This window comes from Coptis chinensis, chromosome 7 (genome assembly GCF_015680905.1).
Source record: "Coptis chinensis isolate HL-2020 chromosome 7, ASM1568090v1, whole genome shotgun sequence".
NCBI lineage: Eukaryota > Viridiplantae > Streptophyta > Magnoliopsida > Ranunculales > Ranunculaceae > Coptis > Coptis chinensis.
The window spans coordinates 2,278,956-2,298,062 of NC_141462.1; the positions used below are offsets into that span (position 1 = coordinate 2,278,956).

Genomic DNA, 19,107 nt, shown 5'->3' on the forward strand with positions numbered 1-19,107 from the left:
AATGTGAGGCAAAAAAATGCATTGATTTTTGTTTTTGACATGTGAATAGACACATATGGCCACATTTTAAGAGTTGGTTTCAGGCCACCAAAAACTCAGGCCGGCGCTGCTCCCATGCGAGCTAGACTCGAGCACCCTAAAGCTCAGCTCGAACTCGCTCATAGTAAGAATTGGGTCATGGAGAATTAGAGATGCCAATGGATTGGGCTTCTGTGGGCTACAGCCCAGATGTATAAAAAAGAGGATGCTGGTGCTTCAATAGTCCAAAGTCCAAATTACAAAGTGCCGATATTTCACCGATATTGGTAGATTATCGAAATTCTTACATGACTGGGTAAATTTCTTCCACAAACTCAAAACGTTAAAAATAGACGACCACAATGCAGAATAACAAGTGGGAAATCATTCACATCCCCGAAAATCCGCCAATTTCGATCACGGAACCACCTTGCGGTAACAATACTACATACTCCTTTTTAAGTGTTTGATGATATGTCTGATAGAATTGCATTACAAATTAATAAATGATTAAATGTTGAACTACAGTGAATGTCTTTGCTGCAATCATAGAGCCAAAATGTGCTAGTACTCTTATAAGGTTGTTACTTCATTTTTTTTTTTTTTTTTTTTTGACTAGTTTTTATGAATGAAGTCTCTACTGTCTTTGTATGAATGAGTTTGAGTTTTTTTTTTTTTTTTTTTTTTTTTTTTTTGGTGGCACAGACTGTTAAATCAAATAGCCCCTCTAAAAAATCTTTTCCATGTTAAGCGGGCGAGGAAGACTTGTGTTGATGGAGGTAATGACTATTTGTTTCTTTGACTTATCTTGTTATTATATGTTAATGATTATAGTTGTAAGTTTATGAAATGATTATATAACTGCATTATGATGGCATCAGTAACTCTTTGAACGAACACAAAGTTAACCTTCATATATTATATGTATGTACATGAATGGGTTATACATTGATGCCTCAATTTTTTTTTTGTTACTCTGATCAACTCCAAATATGTGACAGATTGTTTTTCCTTATATTGATTTACAGGAAAAGTCCAGTTATCGATGATATTATGTGTTGCTCGAGAAGATGTGCAACAGTTGGAGAGCATACCAAGTGATATACTTGAGCTTGTAAATGCTTACCAGTTGAGTCCTTTCACTGCAAAAGTGGGTCATTCATTTGCTTGATCTCTGTTAACAAGATGCATATATTCGTAGTTTTAGATCCTCTAGAAGTTCTAACATCTGTAGAGAAAATGAGAAGACGTATCTTAGTTTATTAGGTCTTTCCTAGATATAGTAGGTAAGAATTAAAAAGTTGTTGCATTTATCATTTTTCTGGCTTCAACTTTCAAATTTGCTGGCCTGGTAGTCTGGGTCTTTAGGTTTCTAACGAGTGTACACATTAATCTCTTCTGTTTAATAGGGTAGTATCCCCTTATCAAGATCCAATCATAGTGCAACACTGCAACTCTTCCGCTCTTCCGGAGGTTATGGTCAATAATCAATATAGAGTAGTAGAACACCTTAACGCTCCTTCACCCCCTTGTGTAGAAGGAAATAATGATTCAATTAACAGCTTAACAGCTGTAACACAACACAGTTAACTTTATTCAAAGGCTTGAATGATGCAGATGATTGCTGTATACGGAAGTAATGGCAAATATTTATGCTCATTCTTTTTTTCTTTGGGTTCCTTTCTAATTTTACTTTATTATGAAAATGTATCTATCATGTTTTTGTTTTTCCTGGAATCATTTCAAATTAGGGTTTTCTCGAATCTGATATTCTGATTCTCGTGTCATGTTGAATGACACTGTTAGATTAGAAACCATAAAATGTTAATAAAGTGTGTATTGAAATGAATATGCTGTAAGGAACAGAGATTAAAATTGGTTAGATGAGAAGGCAATCATTATTTTGAAAGTGATAAAATGCAATAACTGTTATGCTTTTGTTTACAACAGACCAATCTTTACTCATTTTTTAAAGGTGCTGTTTATTTATCTGCATAGTTCAACACTTCTAGGTTCCAAAGTATGTCGCTTCATCAAAAGAAGAGTGGAAGGAACAGTGCAAGCTTTGGCCAACGTCATACCATCCACCCTGTTAGTAAGTTTTGACTGTGTAGAAAAATTTGGGACTCTTTTCTTTTCTATGTCTGCCTTTACTTGTAGAATAATATGATATTGACCTGTTTAGTTTTCTGACTTTTTTTTCTTCTTATTTTGTTAAATAACTCCTACAGCAACATTGAAGGTATCACTGGATTTTCTGAAGAAGACTCTCAATCCATATTTAATTATATGAAGCTGGCCCTTGAATTAACAAAAGCTACGTCTCAGGTAATAGCAATGTTTTCTTTGTTGATTTGGAGAACATATTTATGAGATTTGATCCTGCTTGGTGATAATCCACATACCTTTAGTGTTTGTTCCTGTATAGCCTTAAAATATCGGGTTTCTTCAATTTTATATTGTGGGCAATGACCAATTCAAAATAGAAAAGAGTGTGGGAGAGGTATTGGATATAACATCATGTGTAAAGAAAATAATTATAACCTAAGAGAACTCTCTGGCTTGTGAATCCTCTATTTAGTTCCTCTAATAAGCAGTGTCTAGAATCAGATTTTCCAGATATAGTTAACACATGCATTTCTGTCTTTAGTTTATGTGGATTTGCAAAGACAATGCAATAGAGGTAGTAAATGGCATCTTATTAACCAAAATATCTTCAGATCCCTTTGTACTGTGATTACAAATCAGTGTTCTTTTGTCACGATTTGATGATATGCTCTACCTTGCAGGTAACTAATGCTGCAGTAATAGTGGATCCTTCAGTTAGGAAAATAATCTCTAGTGGATCTGATCAAACACATTCTTGGCTTGGTCCAACAAATAATACCAGCTTGGAGACACGTTACACCAAACAGCTAGAAATCATCACATCCTCTCAGTGTGATGCAAATGGTGCAGCAATCATCGACCCTTTGCTATCAAATAGTGCATGTGATGGACGTAAACATTTATATACAGGTGTTTCTTGTCTTTATCCTTGGAAATGGACTGAGCAACCATTGGACAATGGAAATGCTTGTTTCTTTCATCCGTTAAGACATGCAGCTTTTGTTGCTATTGAAAATGCTGCTGCCAGAGATAAGCACCTATACCCTGGGTTGGGGCATTTCCAAGACCACAGTTTTGAAGTAGATCATCTATCTTCTTCCATGAGTTTGCCTGCAAAAAAGCAGAAGATAGACCTTGCCAAAGTGAGTTTTTCTGTGGTCAAAGCTTTTTTGTTTCGGGTAGGTGTTACAAGTGTCATTGGTTTGCTTACTATGATTTGCAGGATGAGGATGGCTTGGTTCTGAAATCTTGCTCGGATGGATCTCATTGTGAAACAGAGAGGCTCTATTTATGCACCGGTTGTGATATCTTCCTTGTTTGGGAGCCATGTACAATGTAAACTCCTATACTCCATCTCTCTCTAAAACACTGAGCTCATTTTGTAATGATGACGTTTATACCATAAATGGAAAACCAAATGTCAGTGACTTGACTTTAATGTGCATGTTGTCACGTGTTCCCCTAATTGCTAGTATCTCCTCTATTAACTGTTTGATCTGTATGTTTATTTTCCCTTCCTGAAAGTGCCTTCATTTTGGTCAAAGAAAGTGCCTTCAGTTAGGTACTTAGGTGTCAAGTTTGATACTTCGGTTACAAAACTTAAACTTCTTTGATATATAATATTTTGTTCCTATCCCTGTAAAAATTATCGTCATCACTGAAAATGTTATATGCACAATTGTTTCATATATTTTATCCTACCAATTACCTTGTGTATCTATCTTTTTATAACACAGCTAAAAGTAAAATAGTAACACTGCGAGCTCCAGGTGAGCTAAAGCAAAAGGAGAAAGTATTAGACTAAGCTTGAGGCCACAAAGAAGAGCGCCTGAAGTAGTAAAGAGGCAATTAACCTTATTGTCTGGCGTCTTGCTGTCTCAGGAGATCAGAATGTGTCAAATACTGAAATCTGTATTAATGTTCCAGCATGAATAACAATCTGACTAGCATGTGTGCACATGTTGAGTGCAATGGTATAGGGCACTTCATACTCCCTCCCATCCACTTTTCTCAATCTGTAGCTCTGCAGGAAGCCAAGTCTAAAACTGCCTCATTTACTAACTTTTTGCAGTAAAACATTCTTGCGTTATGTAATGATTCTCAATTGTTTTACTTTAATGAACTTATAGTAACCAGATGTTCTTGTTCTTGTGAAGGTGTGCGATGGCACTTGTTCATCAAAGGATTCGGCGTGTATTCTATGCCTTTCCTAATCCCAATTTTGGTGCATTAGGCAGCGTCCAGAGACTGCAAGGCGAGAAAAGCATGAATCACCATTATGCTGTCTTCAGGGTTTTGTTACCTGAAGAAGTACTTGATGATGTGCCTCTGAAATAGTACACCTTCTCTGTTAAGGGTTCATCTTGTAACCTTGTTGATCCTAAATTCTATTATTGCTTTTCAATTTTTAACTGCAAAATATGCAACAATATTCTGCGTTCTGGAGTCTTCCCTGTGCATTATTGAAAGTAAGCTGTTATATGTTCTTTGATGAGTTGATCCGCTTCCCATCCAAGCTAAAGAAGGAACATATAAGACATATAGTAAGTACACAAATATGCCGAACACGAACTTATGATTGAAAATTGGCCAACCCACCATTTTTTCTGCATGGGCGGCCACCAAAACAAATAGCACCAAGCCACCAACAGCGCCGCACCCATCTATAAATAATCAATTTTCTTTTCTATATATATTAAATAAATGAAATGTCTCAAAAGCTTTGGCGGACCCACCTCTCAACTAAGGGTGTAATTTGATCCAAGTGTTGGGAGCTCGGCTTGGGCTTGGCTCGTTTAAGCTTGGCTTGAGCTCGCTCATTTATTATATGACCGAGCTCGAGTTCAAATTAAAACTAGTGTAACAAATGAGTTTGATGAAGCTCGGCTCGTTTAGTTCAAATAGCATATTTATAGTAAAATGACCGAGCGGCTCGGACTCGGTTTGGGCTTGGCTCATTTAATCTCGGCTTGAGCTCACTCGTTTAACTATATAAGCCGAGCTCGAGCTCGAGCTCAATTTAAAGTTTGTGTAATTAGGCTCGGCTTGTTTAGCTCGAATTCCACCCTTGGCCCTCAACTTAATTTTTTGGGTTGAGCCTAGACAGACCTCCACGAGTGTGTCTACAGTCTACACCAGATGATGTGGCTCGACTAGTTGACCACCAGAAACCAAAAGAAAAACTTGTTTTTCAAAAAAAAACTGCTCCATTCCATTCAAGGTTTGGTTTCCTGCAAAATCTCCCAGCTGTCTCCTCATTATTATTGTCCACACCCAAAAAAAAAAAAAAAAAAAAAAAATTACTCGCTTCGTTTCACTCAAATTAGACTTCCCCTCGTTTCTTCAAAATTAGTTTTTATTCTAATTTCTAGGGTTTAGGGTTTAAGAAGAAACCCCAAATTTCAATCTTACAAATTACTCCAAAAGAACCTATTTTGTCAATACCCAATCACTTCTCTACACTGGAATTTCAGTCCCATTGATTAGAATGATGTAAAGGAGTGGTGGTAACAAAAAAAAAATGACACCAGCTCAAGTTACAATGGAAACAGTAGTTGAAGAGACTGGGACGAAAGGGTTGGAAACAGTTAAAGAGGATATGAGTTTAAGGTGTGTGAGTAATTGTGAAGATACTGCATTTGATTTGGAAATGTTATCAGACCCAAAAGTTATTGAACTTGGGGTTGTTGGAAATAGTGATGATGTGGATATAGAGGGTTGTTGTGGGGATGTGAGAATGGGTGAGAATGGTGATGATGATATGGATGCGACCGAGTGTTCTAGTTCGTTTGGGAATTCGTTTTCGGGGAATGAAGATGGTTTGGGGATGAGTGATTATGATGAGATTGATTCGTTATATGGAGAGGCTAGTCTTTTTGATGGTTTCGATAGGATGTTTCGGACGGGGTAAGTTTTTTCTTTTTGTTTATGCACATTATATGCTTAAAGAATAATGACTTGTGTACAATAGCGTAGACGCACAACTTGTAGAATTATCAGGAGGTCTCCACCATGTATGTAGAACATTAAATACAGAAATTTATTATGTTAGATAAATTGAAGTCCAAGTACTAGAAAGAGGTTCTAAACCTTGTGTCCTTTTCAATTGACAATACTACAGACTTAGCGCTACATCATTGTTCCTAAACGCGGGATGACATTAGATGAATCCTATTGGAATCATTTTCTGCTTAAATGGGATAATATGCATGAGAATTGAGGAGCTTGCAAATAAGTCTTACCTTCATTCCACTGTAGGTTAATAACTATGTGTTTTTTCTATTGCAAGTAAAGCCTATTTGCAGCCTACATTTGTGTGACCTTTCATCCCACTTTAGACAAACTTTGAGATCCACCTCATAGCATCTCAGAAGCTTTGGGAAATACTCCTTTTTTTTAACCTAAATAAGGCCAATTGGTTAGAGGAGGGCATTGTTTAAGTGGTCCTAGGGGCTTTGTGCAACAAACGGATCCAAATGGTATCGACCACAAGTAAATGGATTTGCAAAACATAATTCTCAATGTAAAGAAATGATTATGCAATTTGGAACTTAATATTCCAAAATTTTCATTATAAAGACTTTGTACTTGATAGTGTTTATTCTTTTGTAACTTTAATGAATTATGTAACACTTATTATTTAGTGCTTGCTATGGAAGTTAGAGGTGGGATGCCAAATGATGACTGGGCATTAGGGGTGCTAAAGTGCCAAACAAAGTTCAGATTTCTTTGTTACCATGGAGATGGCTATTTACCCCCACTCTCTTGATTCTGGTGTAAATGAAACTAAACTTACCATTTAGGAAAAAGAAAAAGTAAAGTAGATCTTATTTTGTTCACCACAGCAGAAACAGAATAAATGTACACGCTCTAGGATGAACTGATAAAATAAAATTTAAGTGAAAAATTTATGACATTTGTGTGACAACTCTGGGTGTCTACTCCCCTCGCCCTCTTCTTTCTTTTCTTAAAACACTGACGGACTGATTCAACATTTGCTTCTGGTTGGAAGGGTTACCATCATGTCGTCTAGCTGTGTATTTATGACTCTCTTCATGTTGCAGGAAGAAGAAGGTGACCACTCAATGGAGGAGATACATAAGCCCTTTGACATGGAGGGCTAAATGGATGGAACTGAGAATTAAGGAAATGAAGTCTCAGTTATCCAAATATGACAGAGAACTTGCATCATATAACCAAAGAGAGCTGCAGTTTGATGTAGGACAATGCACATCTGAAGATGTCAGTGTGAAATCATTGCCCTTTTCTGGACAGAGTCACAAAAAAGAGGTCATGAAGAGGAAGAAAAGAAAGAGAATTGAAGATGTGGCTGATGTAGCATCATACATGTCACATCATAACCTGTTTTCTTATTACGGTATAAACTCTTTGCAGTAATACTTTTGTTTTATCGCGCATGAAGCATAGTCATAATACTTTATTTTGCGGAATTTCACAGAAAATAAAAAGTCTGATGCAGATGGCGCTTCAATCGATGTTGAAGCAGCTGTTCAAGGTAAGAATTAATTTTTAGTCTCGTTTTGGGTTGTCATAAATAAGTAAATAGAGAGAGTATGATGGATGCTTATGAGGGAATAAACATGTTATGTATTGAGAAGACTGTTGTTAACTCACATATAGTCTCTACAAATTTAACATGCAAGTACATTAGGTCACCGGTCACATTATTTTGTTTTGAACTAGATAGTATGTTCTTAGATGTATGAGAATCATTGTACTTTTTATTTTCTGGAAGAAGCATTTACTTGACTGTATAATTTTTAAACACGGCTAATTAGGACCAAAATCACTTCATTCACATAAGCAAACTGTAGTAGGATCTTGTTGGTAGTTCCAGTCTGCCACTTTGAAAATCCTCTACGTACTTATATATTGGTGTAATTTTCTGTAAGTTGGTGTATATGATTGTTGTGGATTGCCTACCTGATGCTCTCTTATTATTTATATTTGTGGCAGTGATTTCAGCAGATGTTAACACCAAAGACGAATTTGATATTAATTATGCATGTCCATCACTTGAGTTTAGAGATGAGAATTCCTTAGAGCATGTTCTTTGGAAGATTGAAAAAGTGCAGTTACGAGTGCAGAAATTAAAGACTCAAACTGATAGTCTGCTTACAGTGCATGCTGCAAAGTTCTCTTCCATGGAAAGTTTGAGCCAGCTTGCACAGAGTGACCTTCCAAGCAGCTCTCCTAGAAGTCCTGCTTTATCCTCTGGTAATGCAGAGAAATTGGCCATTCGTGGATTATGTACTCCCCCCCGACATATAGCGGACTATGATATTGGCGATCTTGTCTTGCCTGGGAGTGCAGTTTCAAGTAATGGGGAAGTAACTCCTCATCCAGATTTAATTGAGAGCTCTTTATCGTCCAGTATCTGCAGAAGCTCCTCTTGATCCGAGTCATATTGGAGGCTCTAGTGAAAATGTAAGCCATTTATTTTTCGTGGATTATAATTATCGTCTTTTAATTTGTAGGACCCATACCGAGCAAAAAGAATAAACAATTGTTGGACCCGCTGCTTCTTATTTAATCTACTTTAAGACTTGAATCTGAGATAATGCACACCTCACAAGTCACAAGTCACAGCATAACCTGCAGGCTACAGTTTGTCCATTATCATCTCATGTGTTGTAAATCAGCTGCTGATGCTTTTGTTATGGGTACGAGTGTCCCACACCGGTATGGAGATTCGGACACAGCATGGTATTAAAAAACAGATTCGTGGACACGGCTGATATTAATTTGATTTATTTATTTTTTATTAAAAAAACTACTCGACGAGAAGTTTATAGCAAAAACAAGTAAAACTTTGTAGTTACAGGATTTCAATTCTATTATTTTATGTCTCTTGTGGTCATATCTTATTTAAAGTACATTTTCCTCCACCCCTTCATCTAGAGGTGTCACGGGACACAGCACAAAATATGAAGTGCCCGTGGCAACAGAGCATCTTTCATTCTTTGTTGAAAGAATCCATTTTGTGCTAGTTATACTGCACTTGTGTAGTCTGAAAGTTGTGAGATAATAGTTACGTGTTACTTGTGAGGCTTATGAGCTAAACATAATTTAAAAAACATCTCATAATTTGGTAAAGTTTTTAGCAGTGTATCTTAAGCAATTAAAAATTGCAATGCGTACTTGAAAAGTTAAAATGTGCTGTTGTGATATAACATATTTACCAGTCTTTTCTTGGTTGGTGAATTTTTGGAAAACATTTTGACAATGCCTCACATGCGACTATTTTCTGTTGTGCAGATTGTGAATCAAACTCTGTTACACAGTCAGGAAGTATATCAAGAGTTTGAAAAGGTTTGTGGCCTTTCTATAGTAAATCCTCAGGAAACGCTGAAAGAAGAGAATGTGGTCGAAGTTCCCTCTACTGTCCTGGCCTGCAAACCCGAATCAAGTCAGGAAGCAAACACGACTCATGAACTCTCCATTCAGAAGTCTTGTTTGGCCTCTGATATTTATGGTCCTACCAAGAGAAAGCGAGGAGAGCGTAAAGCTGGTTCAGGTAATTGGAACGCTGATGTAAGTGTTACACAGAGCCTCAGCTAAACCAGGCGTCTGATATAATTGTATTTGCCATGTTTTCTACAGGCAAAAGCCGATTTTTGCCTGAATGAAACAATGAAGCTGTCTACATGGCAGAGGAAAGTTATTTTGGGGATAGTTAAATCTCCTTGTAAATCTCTCAATCGTTGGGAAACCAAAGTGGCTTCCAGAAGAATGAAAAAATGGAAGTTGGTAAACCGACCATGCAAACATTATTTTGGCAACTGCCAAGTTTAAGCTTGTGGTAAAAAAATAGTGATGAATTGTTTGAAATTGTTCTTTGTCAAATATTGTTAATATGAAATTATTCAAATTAGTATTTTGATGCTGACTGAGACAACTGATAAATTAGAGTTTTAATCAAAGTCAACTCACAAGTCAGGTCCTAAGGTAGTCGGGTGTGGCTATGGGCTCACGGAGTCACGGCGGACCTGAAATTTCAACAAGGACCCGGATACATCTTTTGATTCTTTTCCCAACAGTCTTACTGGATTCTGATGAAATGTCCCATTGAAAATTTTGGTCGAAATATTGGTAATACTTATATATGGGCAGTCAAGATTTAAATTTTTAACGAATAGATGGAAGTTGATTTAAGACGACATAGAAAATATGAAAAAGAAGTTTCTGATTGATTTAGTTATTGGAAGATAAGAATATAAGAAGAATGTGGTGTTCCGCTTTCTTATTTTCTTCGAATGTGGTTGAAATGCTGAATATACTATAAAAACATGTCATCCATCAATCTTCAAAATATCAACCAAAATGTTTTATTCTCTTGTAAATCTGTTGGTAGAAATTTCCTCCCCTTTCTTTTTTTCATTGGCAATTATTTTTTGGGTTAACTAGTATTACCCCCACTAGATGAGCCTATTAGATTTCCCCCCATTAGATAGAAAATTAGGGTTTTCCCCGGTCAATGACTTGGTTTGACCGTTAACTTTTAAGTCAAATAATTGAAAATTATACAAATGGCCTCATTGTTTTCAAAAAGAAAATATTCAATTTTAATTAGGTGGGAACATTTGTGTAATTTTAAATTATTTGACTTAAAATTAACGGTCAAATCAAATTGAACGTGTATTTAGGGGGGAGACTCTAATTTCCCATGGCTAATCTAGTGGGTGTAACTCTAGTTCACCCTTTTTTTTTTAAAAAAAAAACAGAATAACTTAGATATAGGAGGGGTGGCATTGGCATAGGATATATAATTAACACGAAAAAGAAAGGGCCATTTGATATTGAACATGGCAAACAAAATTACCAAAACATGGTCCTACCCATTGGAATCAAGTGCAGGGAGTGGGGTGGAACTTTAAAGAGTGTGCATCATTGTGGATTTTGATTCTTCATTGTAATAAGTAAATTTTCATAATACCACCAAATCACTAACCAACCACCGTGTCCTTCTCGTGTAGTATTGCTTTCCTGCTTGGTCACAAGTGTAACAAAGCCAAATAGTATTCCCTTAAGTTAAGTACTACCACTTGGGAATTGTACTCCAAAGAAGGGAGCAATACAGAAATCACAAACGTCAATGCCTGTTTAACTTGGTTGGGGTGCATGCTCTTATGGATGAACTGCGTGGCCATTAACTTTTTCTTTATGATCTCTACACCAGCAACAGCAAATGACCAAAACGATTGACCTGAATGGGCAATGGGCAATGAGTCTGCTCTGCGTCCCAAGGGCCGAGACAACACCCGTGTATCTAGTATCTACACAGATTATCTCGTTTTTGTTTTGTTTTCCACATTTCCTTTTGTCCTTTTGGTAGAAACTCTCTGAACCATAGAAAGATGCTTACACTACATGAAAACACTCAACAGCAATGGACCTTGGATACTAGTTAGTTACATGATTCTGACTTGCAAATCTTATTTAAGCCAGATCAGTGTACCTTGACAGGAATTGGGTTGACCATTTAATGGTGTCACACTGTACATGTCCTTGCATTGTCGATTATAAATTTATGATACAAATATACAATGTTGAACGGAGGCCTGACATACAATATTATAAATTTTAAAGTTTAAAACTCTAACAAATACGGAAAATTATGACAGAACTACAGCATGATATGTTAATTGACTTGATTGTTATTGTTGGATTCTCCATAGAGTACTCATACAATCACACTTCGAATTCATAGTTTCATACTACTATACTAGTAATTTGAATGTATAATAATCTGTCATTGGTAAAATTAAACAATTTTAAACACTAATCATAATTCATCATATATTATGATGAAAGCAGTAACCAGCTTGAGTGAATGTATAAGTTGTTGTTTACTCTTTGAGTGAGTGTTGACTTTAAGAAAAGTTCTTCACTCCCACAGTCACACTCCAAGTCTCCAACTATACAAACAGAAATTGATGACACTAATTCTTCATTTCTCATTCATTCAAGTCTCAAAGTCTCAATGGCTACTACCTTCAAAGCTTTAATCTATCTTTCACTCTTCTACTCAGTTTTCATTCTCAGAACAACAAATGCATTACAAGAAACAGATATACTTATCACCTTCAAAACTTCCATTGAAGACCCATTGAACTCACTTTCCACTTGGTCTAAGAACTCAAACACTCATATCTGTAACTGGACTGGTGTCACTTGTTCTTCTTCCACTACATTTTCTCATTCAGTCATTTCTCTTAATCTTCAAGGCCTTAATCTTTCTGGTGAAATATCTCCTTCACTGTGTCAACTTTCTAGTCTTTCTCATCTTAACCTTGCTGACAATCTCTTTAACCAACCTATTCCACTTCACCTTTCACAATGCAATGGGTTGGAAACTTTGAATTTAAGTTACAATCTCATTTGGGGTACTATACCTGATCAAATATCACTTTTCAGTTCATTGAAAGTGCTTGATATGAGTTGGAATCATATTGAGGGGGTGATACCAAATAACCTTGGATTTCTTCAAAGCCTTCAAGTTTTGAACTTGGGAAACAACTTGTTTTCAGGTAAAGTTCCTTCATCTATTTTTGGGAATTTAAGTAAACTTGTTGTTCTTGATTTATCACAAAATCCATTTCTTATGAGTGAAATACCTGAAGAAATTGGAAAGCTTCAGAAACTTGAGCAACTTTTGTTACAAAGGTCTAATTTTCATGGATATGTTCCTGAATCATTTGTGGGGTTACAAGGTTTAAAGGTTTTAGATCTTTCTCAAAACAATTTAACTGGTGAGATTCCTTTGAAACTTGGATTGAGTCTTGAGAATGTAGTATCATTTGATGTTTCACAGAACAGGATTTCTGGTGCATTTCCTATTGGTATTTGCACTAGTAGAAGCCTTATCAACCTCAATTTCCATACAAATTTTTTCGATGGTTCCATACCTGATACATTTGATCCATGCTTAAGTCTTGAGAGATTTCAAGTACAGAACAATGGGTTCTCTGGAGATTTCCCAAATGGAGTATGGTCATTACCTAAACTTAAGCTTATTAGAGCTGAAAATAATATGTTCATTGGAGAAATTCCAGATTCTATATTCAAGGCTGTACAGTTGGAGCAAGTTCAGATAGATAACAACAGCTTTACGGGTAAAGTTCCCAATGGTCTTGGTTTGCTTAAAAGTTTGTATAGATTCTCTGCATCTCTTAATGGTCTTTATGGTGATATTCCAAAGAACTTTTGTGATTCTCCCATAATGAGTATTTTTAGTCTTTCAAACAACTTGCTCTCTGGTACTATTCCAGAGTTTGAGAAATGTAGAAAACTAGTGTCATTGTCATTAGCAAATAACAGTCTCAATGGAGTTATACCGGCTTCTCTTGCTGAATTACCAGTCCTTACCTATCTAGATCTTTCTAATAATAACCTCACTGGCTCAATCCCTCAAGAGCTACAAAACTTGAAACTTGCACTTTTCAATGTGTCTTTCAACCGATTATCAGGTAAAGTTCCATTGGCTTTGATTTCTGGCCTTCCAGCTTCATTCATGGAAGGAAACCAAGATCTTTGTGGTCCAGGATTGCCCCATTCATGTGCCGATGAAAGGTCACATCCAGCTTCCATTCACCTGAACAAGTTAATCTTCACATTGATAGTGGTAGCGTTTGCTGCTGGAATCGTGCTTGTTGCCGTTGGATTTTTCATAATGCACAGATCTTCATCATATTTGAAACGAAACTTTAGTTCGGGTGACTGGAATATGATGCTTTTTTATCCACTACGAATCACCGTTCAGGAGTTATTGATGGGAATGAATGAGAAAAGCGCCGTAAGTGATCATGAAGGGACATTTGGAAGAGTTCATGTGATGAAGTTGCCGAGTGGTGAATTTTTTGCCGTAAAGAAGATAATGAACAGTGGTTTCTTGTCCTCGAAATGCTTGAGAGCAGAGATCAAGACACTGGCAAAAATTAGGCATAGAAACCTTACTAAGCTTCTTGGATTTTGTTACTCAGATGATTCCATCATTCTGATTTATGAATTTGTACATAGTGGGTCTCTAAAAGATAGCATTTGCAATTTAGAGTGGCGTGTTAGGTTGCGAATAGCTCTTGGTGCTGCTCAAGGTCTGGCTTACCTTCACAAGGACAATGTTCCGCGCTTACTTCACGGAAATTTTAAATCAAGCAACATACTTCTTGATATGGATTGTGAACCAAAGCTAACTGAATTTTCACTTTATCGGATTATTGGTGAGAAGGCCTATCAGTCGTCGATAGCTTCAGAGTCCTGTTATCACATTGCACCAGGTATTTATGTATTCTTCAGCACTAGTTATTCCTTAATGATCTCAGTTTTCTGTTCCTCAGTCTGTAGTATTGTTTTCTTGTAATATCAATGTACACAAGCTTTATTAGTTCATATGTTTCTAAAGGCTGCACTTTATTGGCTCCTCTGAAAGCATAAGGTATTTTTTTTTCCTGTATAGGTAATTTCCTATACCACACATCTCCCATCTAAATTTACTAAATTGAAGGGTATACAGAATTGCAGAATGCATTCCTATAAGTAAGACCACCTTAATGTTACACAGAGAATTAGATCATACTTTAAACTGTCTAACTAAATTCACACATGGATGCACATATCATACAGAAAAAATGCTGTAAGAGTTGGCTAGTATTCCTTTCACATTAGAAAATACAGTTGTTTACAAATGCTTTACCTTTCAACTGAGATGCCATAGACGTAACTTCTTTATACATGTTTGACATGTACAGATGTATTAGTTTCAATAATGCAAGCACCTTAAGAGCTTAATTGTGATGCAGAACATGCATACAGTAAGAAGGCTACTGAGAAAATGGATGTGTACAGCTTTGGTGTTGTGCTATTAGAGCTAGTAACTGGCAAGCATGCAGAACAGGAAGAATCAGGAGACTCCATCGATGTTGTGAGGTGGGTTAGAAGAAAAATCAACACAAAAAATGGAGCAATTCAAGTACTTGATCCCAAGATTTCTGATTCATCCAAGCAAGAAATGTTGGCTGCTCTAGAAATAGCTCTTAGTTGCACTTCTATTATGCCAGAGAAACGGCCAATGATGTTGGAGGTCGTCAGATCAATTCAATATATCCACTCTAGGAATCACATCACAGGTGTATTTTCCAGTGAAGGAGAATTTTCCTCCTCTCACGTGCATTCAGTTACAAACACAGCTTAAGGAAGTTCATCCTTTACTGCACTATTTAAAAAAAAAAAAATCCCAATCTCAGGATTCTCAGCTGAAGTTCATATGGTTATTGCCCATTGTAATTTCTGTGTTTTCACTACTTTCTCCTGGCTTTGATATATTACTAATACACCACAAACAGTGTATCAGTCTTGTGTGAAATTTAAAAGTTGTTTGTTCTCATTTTTCAGTAATGCTTTTCAATGCACTTAGCTAAGGGCCTCCTTGATAACATTATTTTCCTGCTGGCAAATGTTACTTTCCCACTTAAAAGGGTATTTGCTGCTGCTTGGTAGCAATTTAGGACTTGGCAAAGTTTTTAGACATTTGCCAGATTTTCCCTCACGTGCATTATTTTCCTCCTTCAAACGGAAAAAACTTATCGACCTTCCCTTGGATAAATTTTCCAGAGAAAATGTCCCATTTCCCAAATTTGATATTTGGCACTAGTATTTGCCTGGCAAATGAAGTTTTTTTACCAAGCATGCCCTAAGGGGAAGCTAAAACTATTGATCAGTCACTTTTTCAGTTTGTCTAGTATATATATGATCTCATACTATGTACGAAGCACAAATAGGACATGACACGGGTACTTGCCATCTCCAACACGACAGGTCACTTTGTTTGAAGAAATAAGGGAAGAAGAACATGAGTTCTGTATGACCTGAAAAACAAGCATGCATCCGGAATGAGGGAGCAACAGTTTTGAAACGTAGGCAATAAGACTTCCTAAGAGACCAGCACGCCTTTAAAAAGCCAAGCCATCTACAAAGAAATACAATCCCCCTTCCTTTCCTTTTCCCTAGCTCAACCAAAATTTTACATCCAAAGAAAAATGGCTGCAGCAGTGAAGGGGCGCGCATGCCCAACTATCATGCTTTATTTGCTGCCTATGCTGTTGATAGCATGCACCATAACCAGTGTTAAGAGCCAAGGAGAACTTCCATGTTGGACCCAGTGCAGCATGAAGGTGTTCATGGGCATAGTAAGGTGCGGGACGCAAGGAAACGAGGCATTACAATGTTTCGTTCAAAACAACGCAGATGGTATGGAGTGTATCTTTCAATGCCTACCACCAGGGGCATTTCCTCCCAAAACCCGAAAAGTATTGAATAATGGGAATTAGAGCTCCCCTCAGATACATAGATCAATTACATCATCCTATTACCTTGTTGTGATGCATAATAATAGTGTAATTGTTGAACGCGATACTTCATATATATCCAAGCACTTGATTATTATAAGATAAATTCTGATATTTTATTAAGAAATCTAAGCATATGTGCGTTTGTTTAACTGTGTCAACGAATGTACTCAGGCAAAGAAGCTTCTAAAAGAAAACGACGAACCAAATCCATTGCCAACAAATCATGCTTCAAATTACAATCAATGGAAACTACAATCATTTGATAAAAACATAGTTGGTTCATTGGTTGCTTATTTTGTCATCTACATAATAATACGTTTCCCATTAATATGCCCATAAATAGTTACAGTCACAAGGCTCACGTTGAAGATCGTCGCAAATGGGAACATTTGGAAGCCTTGTCTCTAAGATTTCTTCTAACCTTTTCTTCAGCGAATCATCTTCCAAATTTATATAAAAACACTTTTGAAGATCAGGAATAGCGTTTTCTAAGAGGGCGAGACGACGTAATTGAGGCATGGTTTTCGCTTCTTGGTTGGTCATCACTTGGTTGCAATCAAGGATTTTTTACGTGGGAATGATGTAATGACTGAGTTAGTTGATTTCTGGACGTAAAATGACTACTTTTAGTGTGTATTGTGCAGGTGTATTTCATTTAAATCTTTGTTTTGTAGTTATATAGTGTAATTTGTTGGTGTCTCGGTGATGCTGTAATATGTTAATATGTTGGTAACTATGTAAAACTAAATTTTCATAGATTGTCTATCAGCGGGTTTGTTTAATCTCAGATTTCTACAGTGTAAACATACATTTTCACTTGTTAAATTATTATGAAAATATAAATTTGCATAGTTTGACTTACTCTATTTCAGTATTTTCATAGTTAATTAATTATTATGTATAGATAAATTTTCAGAAATTAACTTAGTTTACAGACTTTGTTCTCAAATATGGGGTAATCCCAATCTTGACAAGTCTGAGTTTTGCAATAAATAATAAGTTGGGGATTTATTGGGGGTTACATTTTGGGATGGGGAGCTTTAATTAATTGCTAGTGACTCATAGTAAAATAATGGCATAGTAATAACTAACAAGAATGGGAGCTTTCAAGTTAATTTATAGATATATATGAGCGTAACTAAGTTGTCCTGCAACCTGGAGTTACCTGATACATTTGACCCATGCTCAAGTCTTGAGAGATTTCAAATACAGAACAATGGGTTCTCTGGAGATTTCCCAAATGGAGTATGGTCATTACCTAAACTTAAGCTTATTAGAGCTGAAAACAATATGTTCATTGGAGAAATTCCAGATTCTATATTCAAGGCTGTACAGTTGGAGCAAGTTCAGATAGATAACAACAGCTTTACGGGTAAAGTTTCTAATAGCATCTTTAGGTGATTTCAATCTAGCATCAAACACCAAATTCTCAAACCTAGCATCAATAATTTGGTGTTTTTTCAACTTCAGGAGAACTACATGTTGATGAAAACACCAAAAAAACACCAAACCAAACACCAAATCGACCAATATTTGGTTCCAGGTTTGGTACTGTATCAAATCACTCATGCGGTTTTGCCAAAACCGCGCGGTTTTTCCAACACTGCGTGGGCTTGGGCTGCTAAATGGGTTTCTATAGCGCGGTTTTGGCAAAACTGTGTGAGCTTGGACTTCAATGGGCGCAGTTTTGCCAAAACCGCGTGCGTTTTTTCTGAAAATTAGAACTGTGGTGCATAGAACTTGAAAAATTATGAGTTGTGCATAGAAGTTAAGAAATTAACAATTGTGCAATTGAAGAAATTAAGAATTGTAATTCAAAATCGAAAAAATCAAATAAATTAAAAACCTATGATTATGATTATGTAGTCCAAAATCTATGATTATGATATTATCATATAATATCTAAAATAATCCAAAACCTATCATATTACATCAAATTTATTTAGCTATCTTCTTATGCTCCTTACCACTCGATCTCTCTCCTCTCTCTATTTGGACGTTAAAGTCGCTCCTCTAAGTTCCTAATCGAAACCGATGATCTTCTCTGCCTCAGATGCGAGGTTAACTACTTGACTGAAGTTCCTCATATCCCCGATGTTCTCAAGCGTATACACTTGCTGCGATATCCTCATACGCTTTTCGAAGTCTCGTCATACGACTGGGATTGTTGATATGTCCGAGAATATGCCTCCTCTCTTTCTTGGCTATAATGATATAGGCGATCCTCATCCCATCAAACATAAGAACACGGTTCTCATATCTTTTCCGAACCTCACCAAAATCAAAGAAAATACGATGTGAGTACATATTATATATATAATGAAGAAGATAAATAAAACAATTAAACTCACCATGGTATAATCGATCAATATCGGCTCTAACTTTCGAGAAACGAGCATGAGGCACCTCGGGAATGGAAATATAAGTAGGCTCCTCATCAGTCCACACACGGCAAACATCCGAGGATTCCGCGCAACCACGGAGTCGGCCGATATGCATGCGGGAGGTTGTGGGTTGTACAGGTCATGGGCGGATGAGGAATACGTAGTTCACGTCTCATCCTTTCCAGGCCCACAAACTCGAAGTTGCTAGCCCGACTAACAAGAGGCAACAA

The 19,107-nt window shown here is 36.6% G+C and overlaps 3 protein-coding genes across 6 annotated transcripts; all 3 read left to right on the top strand.

Annotated features, from left to right (window-relative positions):
• Window positions 1–241: 241 nt before the first annotated feature.
• EMB2820 (Cytidine/deoxycytidylate deaminase family protein) lies at window positions 242–4,575 on the top strand. Of its 3 annotated transcripts, none has more exons than XM_086570044.1 (9): window positions 242–453; window positions 547–598; window positions 724–797; window positions 1,047–1,168; window positions 2,031–2,113; window positions 2,250–2,346; window positions 2,808–3,269; window positions 3,350–3,462; window positions 4,284–4,575. In XM_086570044.1, exons 1-9 carry the CDS (start codon window positions 381–383, stop codon window positions 4,462–4,464), a joined length of 1,257 nt encoding a protein of 418 aa, XP_086426170.1. In that variant the 5' UTR covers window positions 242–380; the 3' UTR covers window positions 4,465–4,575. The 3 variants fall into 3 exon arrangements, with proteins under 3 accessions (XP_086426170.1, XP_086426171.1, XP_086426172.1); XM_086570045.1 differs by having other exon boundaries at window positions 1,047–1,146; window positions 2,017–2,109; XM_086570046.1 differs by lacking the exon at window positions 547–598 and having other exon boundaries at window positions 372–453.
• A 679-nt stretch (window positions 4,576–5,254) lies between these two features.
• Window positions 5,255–9,795, top strand: LOC147485177 (uncharacterized). The gene is made up of 6 exons (XM_086571146.1): window positions 5,255–6,033; window positions 7,191–7,504; window positions 7,586–7,642; window positions 8,104–8,520; window positions 8,790–8,853; window positions 9,333–9,795. The coding sequence occupies exons 1-6, from the start codon at window positions 5,648–5,650 to the stop codon at window positions 9,706–9,708; spliced, it is 1,614 nt and encodes a 537-aa protein (XP_086427272.1). The 5' UTR covers window positions 5,255–5,647; the 3' UTR covers window positions 9,709–9,795.
• A 2,212-nt stretch (window positions 9,796–12,007) lies between these two features.
• Window positions 12,008–15,529, top strand: LOC147485178 (Leucine-rich repeat receptor-like protein kinase family protein). Of its 2 annotated transcripts, none has more exons than XM_086570042.1 (2): window positions 12,008–14,423; window positions 14,895–15,529. In XM_086570042.1, the coding sequence occupies exons 1-2, from the start codon at window positions 12,131–12,133 to the stop codon at window positions 14,924–14,926; spliced, it is 2,325 nt and encodes a 774-aa protein (XP_086426168.1). In that variant the 5' UTR covers window positions 12,008–12,130; the 3' UTR covers window positions 14,927–15,529. The 2 variants fall into 2 exon arrangements, with proteins under 2 accessions (XP_086426168.1, XP_086426167.1); XM_086570041.1 differs by having other exon boundaries at window positions 14,946–15,529.
• The last annotated feature ends 3,578 nt before the right edge of the window (window positions 15,530–19,107 follow it).

Excerpts from the sequence above, each read along its gene's own strand:
- LOC147485178 (XM_086570041.1), top strand. The coding sequence starts at position 12,131 with ATGGCTACTACCTTCAAAGCTTTAATCTATCTTTCACTCTTCTACTCA. Across the intron at positions 14,424-14,945 it reads CTGTTATCACATTGCACCAG|AACATGCATACAGTAAGAAG; the intron begins GTATTTATGTAT and ends ATTGTGATGCAG.
- EMB2820 (XM_086570044.1), top strand. The coding sequence starts at position 381 with ATGCAGAATAACAAGTGGGAAATCATTCACATCCCCGAAAATCCGCCA. Across the intron at positions 454-546 it reads GATCACGGAACCACCTTGCG|TGAATGTCTTTGCTGCAATC; the intron begins GTAACAATACTA and ends GTTGAACTACAG. Across the intron at positions 1,169-2,030 it reads TGAGTCCTTTCACTGCAAAA|GTTCCAAAGTATGTCGCTTC; the intron begins GTGGGTCATTCA and ends CAACACTTCTAG.
- LOC147485177 (XM_086571146.1), top strand. The coding sequence starts at position 5,648 with ATGACACCAGCTCAAGTTACAATGGAAACAGTAGTTGAAGAGACTGGG. Across the intron at positions 7,505-7,585 it reads TAACCTGTTTTCTTATTACG|AAAATAAAAAGTCTGATGCA; the intron begins GTATAAACTCTT and ends GGAATTTCACAG. Across the intron at positions 7,643-8,103 it reads TGTTGAAGCAGCTGTTCAAG|TGATTTCAGCAGATGTTAAC; the intron begins GTAAGAATTAAT and ends TATTTGTGGCAG.